Source organism: Seriola aureovittata, chromosome 21 (genome assembly GCF_021018895.1).
Source record: "Seriola aureovittata isolate HTS-2021-v1 ecotype China chromosome 21, ASM2101889v1, whole genome shotgun sequence".
Classification (NCBI taxonomy): domain Eukaryota; kingdom Metazoa; phylum Chordata; class Actinopteri; order Carangiformes; family Carangidae; genus Seriola; species Seriola aureovittata.
This window is the reverse complement of record NC_079384.1, coordinates 12,117,299-12,132,421: the sequence shown is the minus strand read 5'-3', so window position 1 is coordinate 12,132,421 and position 15,123 is coordinate 12,117,299. Positions and strand designations below refer to the sequence as shown.

Sequence of the window (15,123 nt, the reverse complement as noted above, 5' to 3'; positions counted from 1 at the left end):
AGCAAGTACAGTTACATAATAATAATAATAATAATAATAAACTAAATTTATACAGCACTTTTCTTAGCAAGGTTACTAAGTGCTTTACAGAATGAAAAAGGGGAATTTAAAACAGCAAATAAAAACAAAAGAAAACCAAACACATCATAAAACAGAAGTAAGCTACACGAAAATATAAATTATGTGTATTGTTGGAAAATAAAACACAAAAACATATCAAACATTCATTAAATCATTCATTATCAAACAAATTAAATCTTTCCAATAAAAGACTGTTTTGAGAAAAGTTTTAAAAGACACTAATGATGTAGCCAATCATCTTGGTGTTTGTATTTGGGTTCAAAAACTTTTTAGATTTGTGATGCCCCTTACACTGAAAAGGTTTTTGAAATACTTTGGTGCAAAGTGTGGAAAGAAGAATGCATCAATGTTTCTGGGGTGACCCTTTTGTACTGACCAAATTTTTTTTTTCTCAGTCTAGGTTCTGTCACAATAGGCAGCTAACTGGTAGGTGCTAGCTGGTAAAGTTTAATATGTTCACCATCTTAGGTTAGCATGTTAGCATGTTAATATTTGCTAATTTGCATGAAACACAAAGTACAGCAGAGGCTGATGGGAATGTCAGTATCAGCTTTTGTATTGTATCGGCCGCATTAAACCCTTTTAAAAATTCACCCTGGAGTGAACATGAATGTCACTGTTTAGACATTCCATGCAAAACCGCAACCTCATGATGGAGCTACAGGAAGAATATCTTTACTCAATTAATTTTGTGCCAATCACTACAGCCTAAAAGTCCAAACCCTTATCGACTGGACATTGTTAAGATCTTCTGGCTTCACCTGTACTGCACAGAGTTTTTTTTTTTTTATCATGGGCCCAGTTCATTATACTGATCATTATATTGATCTGATTTATGGGGGAGTTTGTGTTGAAAAGTGAAGGGCTCAGACTACATCCCTGCCTCGCTCCATGTCCTTGTAAAATTCAAGTTACTTTCTCTTCACTGCATGTTCATTATAAGTTTTACTTTTAACTTTTTTGCTCACTTATATTCATTATTCATTACAAATGAAAAGGACCTTACATGAGTTGATTAAGGTGCAGTATAATTAACCAGCTTTAAACACATTCCTCTGTAAATTTTACGGAACTGATAACTTCCTATGTGTATAGAGTTTTTTTGGGTTTTTTTTTGCTGTATTTTAATCTTTTTGCTTAATATTCTGTGAAAATCACTTGCTTTTATCCCTTTAAGAGCCTCAAGTTTTGCCTTTTGCTCAAATTAAAGTAATGGAAAAATTTAGTAGGTTGTGATTATCGTTAACTATTTTGACAAGCTTCTGTTGTTTGTGCTGGGCTCTTGGGTTTCAGTGTCATTTTTTAAAGATATGCAAACAGTCAGTTCATATCTCTCCATCTTGAAGCCTTAGCTGCTCTGAACATGTTTTGCATAGTTAGTCTGAGTGATCCCAGAAGGGATATGGAGTGCTCTGTTAAACACTGTTTACAGATAAGCAGTTGTTTCTTGTTTTGATGGAGGCATGTGAACTCACCTGCTGCGTTTCTTATTAAAAAAGAAAATCTTGTGTTCCAGGTTTTTGAGTTTGTTAAACCAGCAGCCTTCTTTACTTTCTCCTTGTTTACATTTAGATTTATTAATTATTATTATTATGTTATTGTCTCCTACAAATTACATTTCCAACTGTAACAAAAAATAGATTTGTCATGTACTTGATATATTTCATACAATACATTGTCACAATTATTCTGCAGTGCAGACAAAGGTCAGTGGTTCAATTTTGGTCTTGGTCATAACCAAAGAAAATCTTTCCTGTTTTTACAGTTTTAATAAAAGAGCTCAAAATTCTTCTCTTGGCATTCAGGTCGCTGCAGAGCACCTTGATTATGATGCCGATCCCTCTGTAACTGCTGGCGTTGATGTAAAGTTCCACTAATAGGAGATATAATGCTTTTATCCTAAATGTCAGGACAGGATCTTTCTCTCATTAACATCTTCAACAGCTTTAGGTTGTTTCTGTCAGCTTTATTGTGTCTGCTTTTCTTTCTGCTCTTCAGTGGGTAATGTATGGGTGCTATGGGTAAGGTATGGTTTGTTGTTTTGTTGCTTCTATATGCTTTCCAATCCTCCACAGCGAATGTACACTGAACAAAATATAAATACAACACTTATCTTTACTTCCATTTTACATGAGTCGAAATAAAAATCTAAGGCTTTCTCTATAAACACAAAAGATACACACACACACACACACACACACACACACACACATCCGGCAACTTTGCACAGCCATTGAAGAGGAGTTGCCCGAAATTTCACGGGCCACAATTAACGATCGATTTGGGTTCAAAAAGCCAAAATCATGTTTTGAGAGGTCACCGTGACCTTGACCTTTAACCTTTAACCGCCAAAAAACCGCCAATTTGAAAAAGTTCCCTCAAGGCACACCTGTGCAGTAATCAAGCTGTGTAATCAACATCTTGATATGCAGCACCTGTCAGGTTTGTTTCAGACAGATGAAGACAAAAATAGACTTACACACTGTTTCTGACTGTTTTAATATTTCCAGCTGTCTCATCTTACAACAAGAATCATACTACGGTGGAAAGGAGGTTGCTGCGGTTACTGCAGCCCCCTTGCTGGCCAGGGATAAACACAGTGGAAATATTTTTACCTTATTAAATAATTTCTGATGAAAAATCATCTCAACAGTTTCTGTTCAGATGTGCGAGGATGCGTTTTTTCTGTAGTGGTTCATGTATGGAAAAAATGCGGTGAATTTGAAGGATAAGCATATGTGTGGCTTTCTTCCTCAGTAACGTCACTGTGCCTTTACGCCAGCTAAAGGTTTGGAGGAGCCACTAAACATAACTGGCCACAGAAAATTACTGGTGGAGAAAATGACATAAAATAGCATATTTCTTAAATAGTCCAGAGAAAAAGGGTCTATGGAAAAAAGGGAAAAAACATCCTGCAGTGACAGTGAGGCGGCATATGTTATCTGTGCATCCACAGGTACATTTAAGAAGGATTTACATTGGTTTTTATGCTGCCTGGAGGGTTTTCTCCTTTAAATCCCATCATTCTTTATTTTGTTGAATCTCTGTTTCCTCATGTGGACACAGTACAGCAGCTAACCAACTGTCAAATGTGGACAGGCAGATAATAAAAAATGAGATTCAGACACTAATGAGATTTTCACCTATTAGTGCCATCATGACCTCATAATGTCACGGCTCTGCTGTCGGCTGATCTGTTCGAAGGAGAGAAAGGTTGTGTGGCAGCCTTGTGTCTTGTATTCCACAGGTACAGACTGTGTGCTGTATATTCATTGAATGCGTGAAAGAACCATTTGTCCCTCAGCTCAGGCCTGTGTCCTTGAGGAGCTCAGTGAAGACTCATTTCCTCCTGGTTTAATGTGCGTGTGGTCGTAGAAATGGCTGTGATGGACATATTATCTCCCCACATTCCTGGTTCGGTCTCTGTGGAAACAAATGGTTGGCATCAGCTGATAGAGTTCCTACAAGCGAGTCACCCCTCCTCCTCTCTCTCCACACTGGAAAACTGTCTTTGTCATCCAGATAACTGAATAATGGCTCATTTCAGCCAGGACTATGATTGATATAATTAGTGGATTCATGCCCAGTTGGGCTTCAGCCTTTTTTGGTTTCCCTTGTATTATTCTGTCTTGATGATAATATTCCTAAGATTGGGCAGGCTTTATTCATTATTTATGTTGTGTTACCTCTCACTTCTACACTTTGTTCTGCCGCTAATGATGAGGATTTTCAGATCCTTTTGTGAATTGGTTTTGTTGGAGCAATTAAAGAATTCGATTCCTCAGCGCATCGCAACATATGTGAGCACACAGAAAGCAGCGACCGGAGTTGGCTGATGATTTTGTCTCGGCTCGCAAAGGCAGTTTTAGGGACGTGTGTTCTGGCGGCGATATGAAAGGTAGGGAGAGTAGCTATGGTAACCCTTGTTGTAGTGCACAGTTTGCAACGCCTGGGCCTTCACATGCTTTTAAACCCTCTCATAGTAAAGATGATGGGGGCAGGAAGCGTAATTATTGTCAAGGCACTTGCCATCGGAAGGATCCTGGTCCTGGTACCGTTTTGAGGTCTAAAAATAAACAGAAATCTTTCTCACCTACTCCTGTTCCAGTATTCACATTCACATCCACCGGCACTGACATTCACACTCTCCCTCTCTGTCCTGGCTGTAAAAACCAGGCAGCTAGGGTTCAGGGTTAGGGTTGAAACCCAAAGCTTGTTTCGATTATATCATTGGTATTGATCATTCTTGTGGCAGAATAAATTGAGAATAAAGCAGCAACTCATTATCAATTATCAAAATTAGTAATATATTGTTTTAAAACCAAAGATTCACAACATACTGATTAGGTAGCGTTAACATGTTCTCACCCTGACACATAGCAAGTTCATTGCATTTTTATAAAAAAAATTTTTTTGTGTGTGTGTGGTTTTGCTCAAACTGCAAGTCAACTGACCCAAATTTCTGACATGCCAGAAAACCACTGGAAATAAACAGATGTTGTGATCCCTCTCAGACTCAATGTCAAATGACAGCTGAATCCCATGAAAAGAGCAAAACCGAAACTTACCTGACCCAACTAACAAATACTTCTGATATATCTTGTTCTTTTGCGCCTTGGTTCTTGACAGAAAACTCTGAAAAACACATAATTGAAAACCCAATGTCACACTGGGAGACATGTTGCTTCTGGTGTAGTTATACCAATTAGCACACAAAATGTCTGAGCACAAAAATCTGCAGCTGAAAATAGTTCCTATAACAAATGATCACCATTTTCTCCTGTGCCCATGTTTGACCTGTTTTAAAGGCTGACCTATTTTCTCATTCAGCTTCTTATTATTATACTTTATGTTGGTGATGTGTTCCTGTTGGAACACACACATTTCTGCCACAGTTGGAGTTATTTTTACTTCATTATTATTAAGGATATTTCAGATGAGAGAAAGAAGGTGGTGTCAGGAAGAAAGAAAGAAAGAAAGACACAAAAAAATAAAGACTTTCTTTTACGTCTTGAGTGAATGGGCTTAGGGCCACAGACAGGATGAGAGAACAGAGGCCAGCCTCAACCTTTAATCTACACCAGTGACTACACAAGCTAAAGTTTAGGGGCCATGTCTTGGAATTTGTTGACCACATCTCTGTGTTGCACTCAAAACTTTCGTGCAATATAGAAATGATCAACAGTGTTTCCTGGAGCATCTGAATACTGAGTGGTCTCAGGACTGTCCCCATCTGGATCAGACCAAACACATGCTGCTCTGCAATTTGGCTTCATGCGTGGCTTTAATCACACTGCTGCAGCTGTCCAGCTATAGCAGAGGAGGTATGAGCTGAGTGTTGAAGCTTTAAAAAAAAAAAAAAAAAAGGTCAACTACATAATACTGGCTGAAAAATATTCAACAGAGAAAAACCCACACTCTCACTTTAAATATTTATCTTAATCATTATCGGTAGAGGATTTAAGTTTTTCAAAAGTGTATCTTTTCAAAGTTTTGACTTTGAAAATTACTGGTCCATCAAGAAGCTGAAAGTGATTTGAGATGTTTTCCAGACTATCACATGCTTGCTCAGTATCAGCTCCATCCTGGCGCCCAATGTTTGATTTTTTTTTTTTTTTTGCCAGTTTAAGAACTTCCCACTTTTGTCTTTTCTGTCAGTTTCTGCACTGTCAAAGTTCATTAAATTAAATATATATATACCAGTGTGGCACCATGACTTAAGTGTGAAAATCTTAAAATATCATTATCTAGATTTGTATAGTTCACTGACAGTAACACAAATTTGAGAAACCAGACCACCCCCCTTTATTGAACTACTTGCTCAAATAGAGGCGTATTTATATTCCAGTCATGCCTCTCCATACTGCTGCAACAGAACTGTTATAATATGATCACAGATTTGAATTAATTTCTCTCTCACTCAGAGAGGGTTGCCCAGTAGCATCAGGAAGCAGCTGGGCCAGGCGCTGACGCTGGTTTTCTCTGACATCCTCTCTCCATCTCATCTCTCAATTAACTGCTCAGAAATGTTGTCCACACTGGAGGCCCACACCTCTCCTATACAGCACATTCCATAGGGCACTTTAAGTGGACCCTATTCTTTAAGAGTCGCAACAGTGATGTCGAGAGTGTCGAGAATGTTTTGACTTCTGCTTTTAAATTCTACAGCACTTTATCTTTTTTATGACCACGCTGCCTGGTTGGTTTGGCTGACCGTCCATTAGTACCATTAAGCTACGACATCGCTGATATTGCGTGACTCCTGCTGCCATGATAGGTTACGCATTATGTAATCTTTTAATGCCTGAATGTGAAAGCTGAAAGAAAGTGACAGCAAACTTTTATAATTTGGAGAAAATGTTAAAACATATTGGAAACCCACTGTGTAAACAACATCCATCCGCATTATCAGTGAGTATTTTTCATATATAATATACTTTTTTATAATATGCTAGTTCACTTTCCTGCAGAGCAAGAACATTTCCTGCACCTTTTCTATATTGTAATTAAAGATTGCCTTGTAGTGTGTTACAGTAACTCAGCTTGGTAAATACTTTTACTAGGCTATAATTGGCTAACTTGAATATTTCCATTTTGCTTATAAACCTACTTCACTACATATCCGAGGGAACTACTGTGCTTTTACCTCTAGTACATTTATTTGACAGCTATTGTTACTAATTTCTCTGCTACAGTTACATAACAGTATGTAAAGTAGTTAGAATTAGCTCCACCTCAACTACAACAACTATCTAAAGCTACTCACACATTAATACATCATTTTGATATTTTAAGTACATTTTGCTAATAACACTCATGTTCTTTGACCCATGTAGAATTCTGAATGGGACTTTTACTTGTTATGCAGTATTTTTTCATCGTGGTTTTGCAACTTTTGTCATCCTTTGTTGACGGGCGTCACTTCTCTCCACCTGTTTGCTCGGCCGTGCACTGATTTGCTTTCACACCTGACTTTTTAAACACGTCAACACCCCGAACTGACTGGCACCATCTTCGAAATCTTGTTGTCTCATCTCCGTCGCATTACAACATCCATTATTTCCTACAGACACTGGTGTTAACTTGTTTCATATCCTGACAATTTGATGAACTGGTTTTCTTCTGTGGCATTTACGTCGTTTAAAGAAACCGCCCAAGCAGTAGTATCACAGTCTGAGTCACTTTTGTAAATAATATCTGATACTGTGACATTTCTGTCTTCTGTCTGCTACTGCAAAATCTTGATTAAGCAGAGCGCAACCTGATCTGTCACATCTGTGACCTACTCTTGTACTGTAGGTGTGCTGCTAAAGCCTTGGACCTTTTATCCATAATAGGCAGGCAAGAGAGAGAAGGAAGAGAACCTTATTCATACAGAATGATGCCGATATGGGCAATGCATTATTTATGAATTAAAGCTCAAATAATCAATTTCTCTGGCCAACCCAGCCATATAAGTATACCCCTGGGCACTGGTGTCATCAACTCTTTTCAAAGGAAAGAGGCTAATCTGGTCTGCTGCAGACGTACGTGCAGTTAGGAAGAGACACTAACAATAGCACCAGTCGGAACGAGAAGTGCAACTGTGTCGCTAAGCATCTTCAACTTCATATGCTCCCAGTGTTTCATCATTGGAGAAAGTAACCCCATTTATCACTAGTTTTATTTTAGATATTAAATGTCGAGGGGTCAAAGCCGATAAAACTTGAAACAAGTTACTGTAAAACAGAGACACATGAAAAAAACATAACTGTGCCCCAGATTTTAGCATTTTTAACTTTATATTTGCATGCACAAAAAAATAATATTATATCCAATATAATATAATATCCAATTTTTATGTCCAAGTTTTATTTCTCCTTAAACAAGAGACTGCACTTGTTTTCTCAGTTACGAAACATGATCCTTCAGTAGGATATACATATTATGTAACATCATCCACAGCATCATTTCTCACTATAACACCTACAGTATATTATATCAATGAAGTGCAAATGAAAACTAATCTGGTGAACTCCTCTTACTAAATTGGCTTGTCTTTCTAAGAATCATCTACGAAGCAAATACACTATAGACAACCTGAGACATGGGTATGTCATGGGAGCAATAATAAGGGAACCGACAGTTTCTCATAATACGGAAACCACAGCACAGCTATCACCGTGATGAAAATCTGAGAACTCTATACACTCTCTGTGTGCTGAAGTGGATGATCTTGAAGATGATCTGGAGCTCCTGCGTGGACTTCAAGGACCTCCGCACCTCCAATCCGTTCTGCAAGAAGAAGAACACTCATATCAGACTCATACAAAGACAGTCATTTTACATTTGCTACAGGTCCGTCTGTTCTATTCAGAAAAAAGCTGAAACGAAAGCAGATTTTGTAAAGAGCCTCTGAATGCCCGTTCCTTCTTGTAGCTTGTTGCCTATTTTTGGTGGCCACCTGCTAGACGTACATAAACATAATGTGCAGAAAGACTTTTGACAACAGAGGTGACATATCATCTATGTACACTTTTATCCATGAATATACAATACAGAGAACTACTGTAGAGAGAGACTCGATATCATAATGCTTTGTCATTATTGTGAAAAGCTGAATTGATATATATTATATACTACAGTTCCAAAAACATCCAATTCATTTTTTCATAATCTTTTTTTTCCTCTAAGTATCTGAATTTAAATATCATATTGATCCACGGCCTTTTTGCTGAAGAACAATTCAAAGACACCCATGTAATGAAGGACAAACCAAGATAAATCCACCGAAGGAAAAAAAGAACAAAACTACAATTAGTGCTTTACAGTTGTATGCCCCCGCCAAATGCGTGTTTTGTGAGGTCACAGTGACCTTGACCTTTAAGGGAAAAAAAATGTTCTGGAGCATTAATAAATAACAAACACTGAGAATGGAAAAAGTAGCACACCAGTTAGTTACCTGGTTTGTCGTCGCTGAAAGTTCGGTTCATTCTGTATGAGCTGCGGAGGTGAATAAAAATGTTGAACATGTTGAGCTGGAAAAATTTCTGAACAGAAAAAAGGAGATGAAAATTTGAGAAATCAACCCGACCACGTTCTCCGTGGTTTCCTCCACCCCTGGTCGAACGATGGACCGTGCACTGACGGGGATGCACCAGGATGAAAAGCCTGGAGCTGCTGGAACTTGTGCTGACGGTGGTCAGAGAGGTCAACACCATCCAGGGCTTGCTTAATCATCCCCATCACCAGGTCTTTCTCTGAGGGTACACCACATTACATGACACCATATCATCAGCAGTGCTTTTTTTCCACCACAGCAATTACACGCTTTCAGTGGTCAACTGAAAGTGATTAACTGATGCAATTAAAAAGCAATTTATGGACTAATTAAACCTATTTAAAAACTAAAATGGGAACTGTAAATACTAAAGCAGTAGATTAATGACTTGTGTAATGAAATGTGATAGGAAAATACAACAGCAAAATTAAAACCGTTGTATTCAGCAAGTAAACTGAAGATTGTATTAATTGTTCATCACTTAAAAAGTAAGAACTGAAAAAGAATTAATGACTGGCACAGATAACGATCAGCTTAATAAGAAATAGCAGCAGGATTGAAATGTACATTTAATCAACTACTTTGTTTTCAAAGGCTTTCCTTAATTAAATGATTGTAATTAGCCAATAGAAAGTTTTTAATTCTTCCATTGGCACATTCCAGACTATACAGAGCACAGTTATGTCTCCTTCTCAGAGACATAACTAAGTCAAATCTGAACACACAGATATGATACACATATATATTTTTATTCAGTGTGACTTACACTTTCCAAGGATATCATTATTTCTGATGGAAATTGCAACTAAACATCCTTAAATCTGATTAGAAATCACAGGAAAAAGACGATTCTTAGAAGTCCAGACCTTGGCTGAGAATCGTCTTGTTTTTAAGTTTTCTTCAGTATCAAAGTAATCCAGTGACAGTTCTCTTTACACCCATGGGTACATGGCGAACAAGAATTGATAATAGCTAATTTGGCATACTTTTAATGGTGCTAACTTGCCAAAATGTAAAAAAAAAAAAAAAAAAAAGGCTAAAGAAATGCGGCTCAAGACTATATGGTCCACGACTATATGTAATGTACCTCATGTTTACATCATCCACAAAATAGAAGTAAGAGGGTAATAACAGTAACAAAATCCAAATATTACCTTGATTCATGATGTATAAATATCTATGAATATTTACTTATTACTGAATACCATCGAAATTTTCTAATCTAATGAAAGCATTTCTTCTGCATCATGGGAAATGTAGTATTCACTGTTTTTGGCGCTTGAGGGAGTTTGATATATTCTACTAACACATTATTTAAGACAGATTTTAGAAATGTATCACATCTCTGAAAAAAAATACAGTTTATGTCAAATTCATTGTGCTGGTTGAAGTGACTGCATCATCATAGACGCTGCCAGTTTTCTTCCCACCTTATGAATATATTATTTTTATGCATGTAATAACAAGAATTATGTCTCAAAATGAAACTATGTTAACGATTTAGCATGTAACACCTCTCAATCCATGTGGAATGCAGCATTTTACCTCTTTGGCCTGCGAGCAGAAGCCACTGTTGGACTGCAGACAGCGAATCAGTCTGCAGGATCTGACACAGTAGCTCCAACACCTGACAAGAGAGCAGTCGACCATCACAACATTAGCTTGCAAATCACATAAATTAATATTCTCGTTATTAGTCAATTTCTCAAGAGGCCTGGTGACTGAGCTGAGCTGGGGAGTATTTTGCAACAGCAAAGCAAAAGCTGTTCTCTGGAGAATTTCTATTATGTTGGAAATCTTCTTCAGATCTGCCGCTAACCCTTCATCTCTGGAATGCAATATTACATGGCTGTAAGTTACACAACTTTTTTACAAACTGTGAAGGAGCTTAAGACCAGTGGAGGAGTAATATCACCATGAGTTCTTGATCATGGAAGGGCTGAGGATAAATGAGGCGCTGGGAATGGGATCTGCGCTGGTAAAACGTGGAGGATGGAGGGATGATTCTCCCGGTTTCAGCTGAATATTGGGTCTTCCGACGGACAAGTTCTTCCTCTGGTTGGTCCTGGAACACATTGACACAATCATAGTCTTCAGTAGAAAAACCATAGAAACTGAACTTGAAAATATGTCCCAGTATAACCATTTAAAAAAAGTTAGGAAATGAGGAACCATACGGCATTAATGCAGCCACACGAGCTCTGTGAAGGTATAGTTAGGCACATTGGTGCTTTGAGCTAAATCTTGAGATCTTGTTAACATGTTCACAACATGCAGATTCTTAGAAAGAATAACATCTGCCATTCCCACAAGTTAGTTATTCAAGTTCATGCTTTAGCAACGGTTTTGAGGAGGCATCAGTAAGCCCACACATCATTTTTACCCTCAATTATGCCTCACAAGCAGTTTCTAACCCTGACCACGACCCTGATCATATCGAACCAGAACATAAAGCATTTGATTGGTTGAGCTTGTTGTTGGTTTCTGCTCAACCTGGGAAGAAGTGTTACCATTGAGAATCAATTCAAGGCAGAAAACAAACAAACAAAAAAATTTCATCTTGGAATGGCAGGGTTTTTGTGTATCATATGACCAACACTGCTATACTGTCAATGTCTCATTATCGGGCACTGAATAGCCATAATCCAGAGGGTCATTGGTAACAGTGCATCGGTATGTCACACCAACTTTGGTCCCAAAAGATGCTACATATTGTTAAAAATTCAGTTTCAGCCAAGCTCTTTTGATAACATGTAATATAAAACAGTAGCGTAACCCCGGACAGATTCCAGATTTCAGCAATTACAGCAAAACATGCACCTCTTTTTTGTCCTTTTGTGCTTGAGAAGACAAACTGACTTTTGCAGCAAGTTCTTTAAGTTCATCCCTCCAGGCCTCTGAAAATAGTGCTGTGAAGTAAATAGATAAAAAAAAAATCACTCTCATTATTCTGAAGCTGAAAGGAATTCTTTGGAAGCAAAGCTTTAGAAAAGTAATGAGAAGCGTGCGTGCACGTAAACATACCTGATTTGTTTTTGCAACTACTGACTCCACTGAGATTCTGAGCAAGCGGAAAAGCAAAAGATGGGTGAGCTGCTTTCCTCAGGCCGTGGCTCTTGAGAAGAGGATGAGGAAACAATGATGAGGTGACAAACCAATCATCTCTCACCATGCAAACGGGTCTGCCATTGAGTCCTGTGGAAACACAGTATTCACAGTTCACGCACACATGAAGTCAAGTGCTCAGATGCGTGAGACAATCAAACGAATGCCCTGAAGAGATGAAGCCAGTAAAATCCCTGCTGAGACTAAAGGTGACAATTTCGTGAGAACCTCAGGGATGAAACCTACTTTTCTGCCAATAATGCAGTCATCCCTTTCATGTACCATCTTGCTATTCCAGGTGCCCATACAGCTGCTCATGAAATATTTCATATGTAGGTACTAACTCATCTCAGGAAGGGCTGCTTCCACACCAACAACCAGAATAAATATCCTGTTAATGGCCTAATTTTTTAAAGCACAGCTGCTATGAGACTTTAAGCTAAATGAATGCATTAGATGTAGCTCTGACAAGTAATCTCCTGCAGTCAGATTTAATGAGTGCATAAACATATAATTGTTATTCAGTGTATCACGATTACACATTTTGTTATCATCTGAAAAAACTGAGGTAGTGAGGGTCTGCACGTGGAGGTGGTAACAATTTTCTGATTGCAACAGAAATCCACGACAGAGGAATAATATTATTTCGGTGAAGCAGAACGAGCTGTAAGCACAAAATTATCACCTCAACATATTAATATACACAGGGCAACATATGCATTTTAGCTTGTTTTGGTTTGCACTAACTCCTGAGAGACATAGCTGTTATTTTTGCAGCTTTCTGCACCAGCTACGAACCTTTGTCTTTCTGCCATTTGGTTCAGGGCAGGGAGCGAATAGCGGCTTTATCAGAGGTTTGGATTGCAATTAAATTTTGTTCAGACATTCATGGTATCCAGAGGGTGAATTCTAATGACTTTGGTGATCCTGTGACTTTCCCTCTAGTGTCACCAGTTTGATATGAATTTTTTTATAGATGTCCATGACATCCACAGGATGATTCCACCTGACTTTTTCCTCTAGTGCCACTAGTGAATTATCTTATCATCTACTCAATGGATTGGCAAACAGCCATTCATGGTTTCCTGGTGATGTATCCTAACAACTTTAGTGATCTCATTACATCACATCATCTGCAGGTTGATATTTTTGGTTGACACTGAAATATCAAATTACAAATATTGGATGGAACGCTGTGAAATGTGGTACAGGCATTCATGGTCACCAGAAGATGAATTATAATAAATTTGATTCTCCTGTTCTTTGATCTGGTGTCACCATATGGTCAACTTTTCAATCTGTCCAGTATTTTTGGTTTATGATGATATATTTGCTAAAATGATGGAATTCCAATCAGCCTCAGCTTTACTTCGTGTTTATTGGAATTAAGTTGTAAAAAGCTCATAGTGCCACTGTGACAATGGGCAGCCTCACAGAGGCTGGAGGATCTTGGTGTTGTTTCCCTGAAAACAGCTGAGAACAACCGACACAGTAAAGCTACAGGCTGTAAAACAAAAACCCAATGAGACAGACAGATGCTAAAAATGCTCTGTAAAGCTGAGGGGAACTGACCAGTCTGGTGGAAATTCTTTGTGGGATTAGTGCAGCTTTATTAAGAAGAGCTTCTAAATGGATTTACTATACTAGTAATAGTCAGAGGTCAATACCAGTCATTAGGTGAATACGAATGATGTCTGCAATATAGGGAAGCATATGGTAAGACTTGATTCAACTTTCAAATCAATTTGATGTAAAAAATAATACATAAATAAATAATCAGTTTCATAAAGTGCATGAATTTCTTCTACTGCCCAGGCGGTTATCCCTGCCCACTCACCTTGAATGTGCCTCACCCTGTGTGGATGAGGGTTGTGCCGGGAGAAGAATGAATGATGACTCAAAGACCCAAAGCGTGGACTGCTCTTCGTCAGCATCTTGGTAAATTCAGGGGTCAATGGCACCTGAGTAGTTTGACTTTGACTCCTCTTCCCTGTTGCTCCCCGGGAGTCCGGACTTTGAACTATCGACATATCTCTGATTGAAAGCTGGAGATTTTATTTAAATCTAAAGGAGTGAGAGAACAAGCAAAAAGTAAAGTACCTCCATGAAGTGATGCGTTAGAAATACAGAACGTTTAATATTCAAGGCTCTTATGCACATGCTAAAAATCACTTGAAAACTAAAACCTAACAGGAGACAAGACAGAGACACTCAAACTTGATTCGCCCCAAGAATCTTAAGTTTGAATTTCAAATTTGACCAAAATGTATGTTTAGTGTTCTACCAGGGCAAAGAATTGAAATAACTGAAATATGGAGAAATATAATTCTGAAGAACCACTTTACCTCTGAAAACAGCCTGCAGCCTCAAAACCTTTGGTACTTAATGCTCTGTGTTGCTTGTGTTGCTAAGAAACCTGAACTAAACAAAAAACAATGGCATCTGTGCCCGAGTGACTGGCATTCTGAACCAGTTCATTTAGACAGGGTTATCAAATGCAAAGCAGCTGGGATTTAACTATTTTGTGAGGTTTAATTAAAGAACTGCTGAAGAGCGCAAAATGCGGTTGATGGAACTAAGAATGTCAACATGAACATTTATGAGTGAGGAGCCTCACACCACATCGGCTATTAGTTTACCGGTTTGCTGCAGTATCTAATGTGGCATACGGATGTGTGTGCTGTTTTATCCTTTCAAAACTAATTATAATATAAAATATGACTTTAGGTTTCATGGATATTCATGGGAACCTATAATCAAAATTTGAAAACCACATAGGGATCTCTTCAAAATATGATATTCTTCAGGACTATCAGGATTGGTGGCAGAAAATTATCCATTAAGAAAGTGGCCAAAAACTGACAGGGGAAATATGATAAAACAACATCCACAACTCC

At 38.1% G+C, this 15,123-nt stretch overlaps 1 protein-coding gene across 1 annotated transcript; it reads right to left on the bottom strand.

The window, feature by feature from the left end:
• Positions 1-7,732: 7,732 nt before the first annotated feature.
• On the bottom strand, positions 7,733-14,653 carry tbata (thymus, brain and testes associated). The gene is made up of 9 exons (XM_056366305.1): positions 14,572-14,653; positions 14,064-14,290; positions 12,146-12,316; positions 11,942-12,030; positions 11,037-11,186; positions 10,667-10,748; positions 9,155-9,320; positions 9,023-9,063; positions 7,733-8,355 (listed from the first exon to the last, which is right to left on the bottom strand). The coding sequence occupies exons 2-9, from the start codon at positions 14,254-14,256 to the stop codon at positions 8,264-8,266; spliced, it is 984 nt and encodes a 327-aa protein (XP_056222280.1). The 5' UTR covers positions 14,257-14,290; positions 14,572-14,653; the 3' UTR covers positions 7,733-8,263.
• Positions 14,654-15,123: the final 470 nt, after the last annotated feature.

What these genes read in the sequence shown, in the direction of transcription:
- tbata (XM_056366305.1), bottom strand. Translation starts at nt 14,256, where the DNA reads ATGTCGATAGTTCAAAGTCCGGACTCCCGGGGAGCAACAGGGAAGAGG. An exon ending in CACAAAAGGACAAAAAAGAG is followed by an intron (nt 11,187 to 11,941) that starts GTGCATGTTTTG and finishes AATGTGTTCCAG; the next exon opens with GACCAACCAGAGGAAGAACT. An exon ending in TCCATGATCAAGAACTCATG is followed by an intron (nt 10,749 to 11,036) that starts GTGATATTACTC and finishes CTCTCTTGTCAG; the next exon opens with GTGTTGGAGCTACTGTGTCA.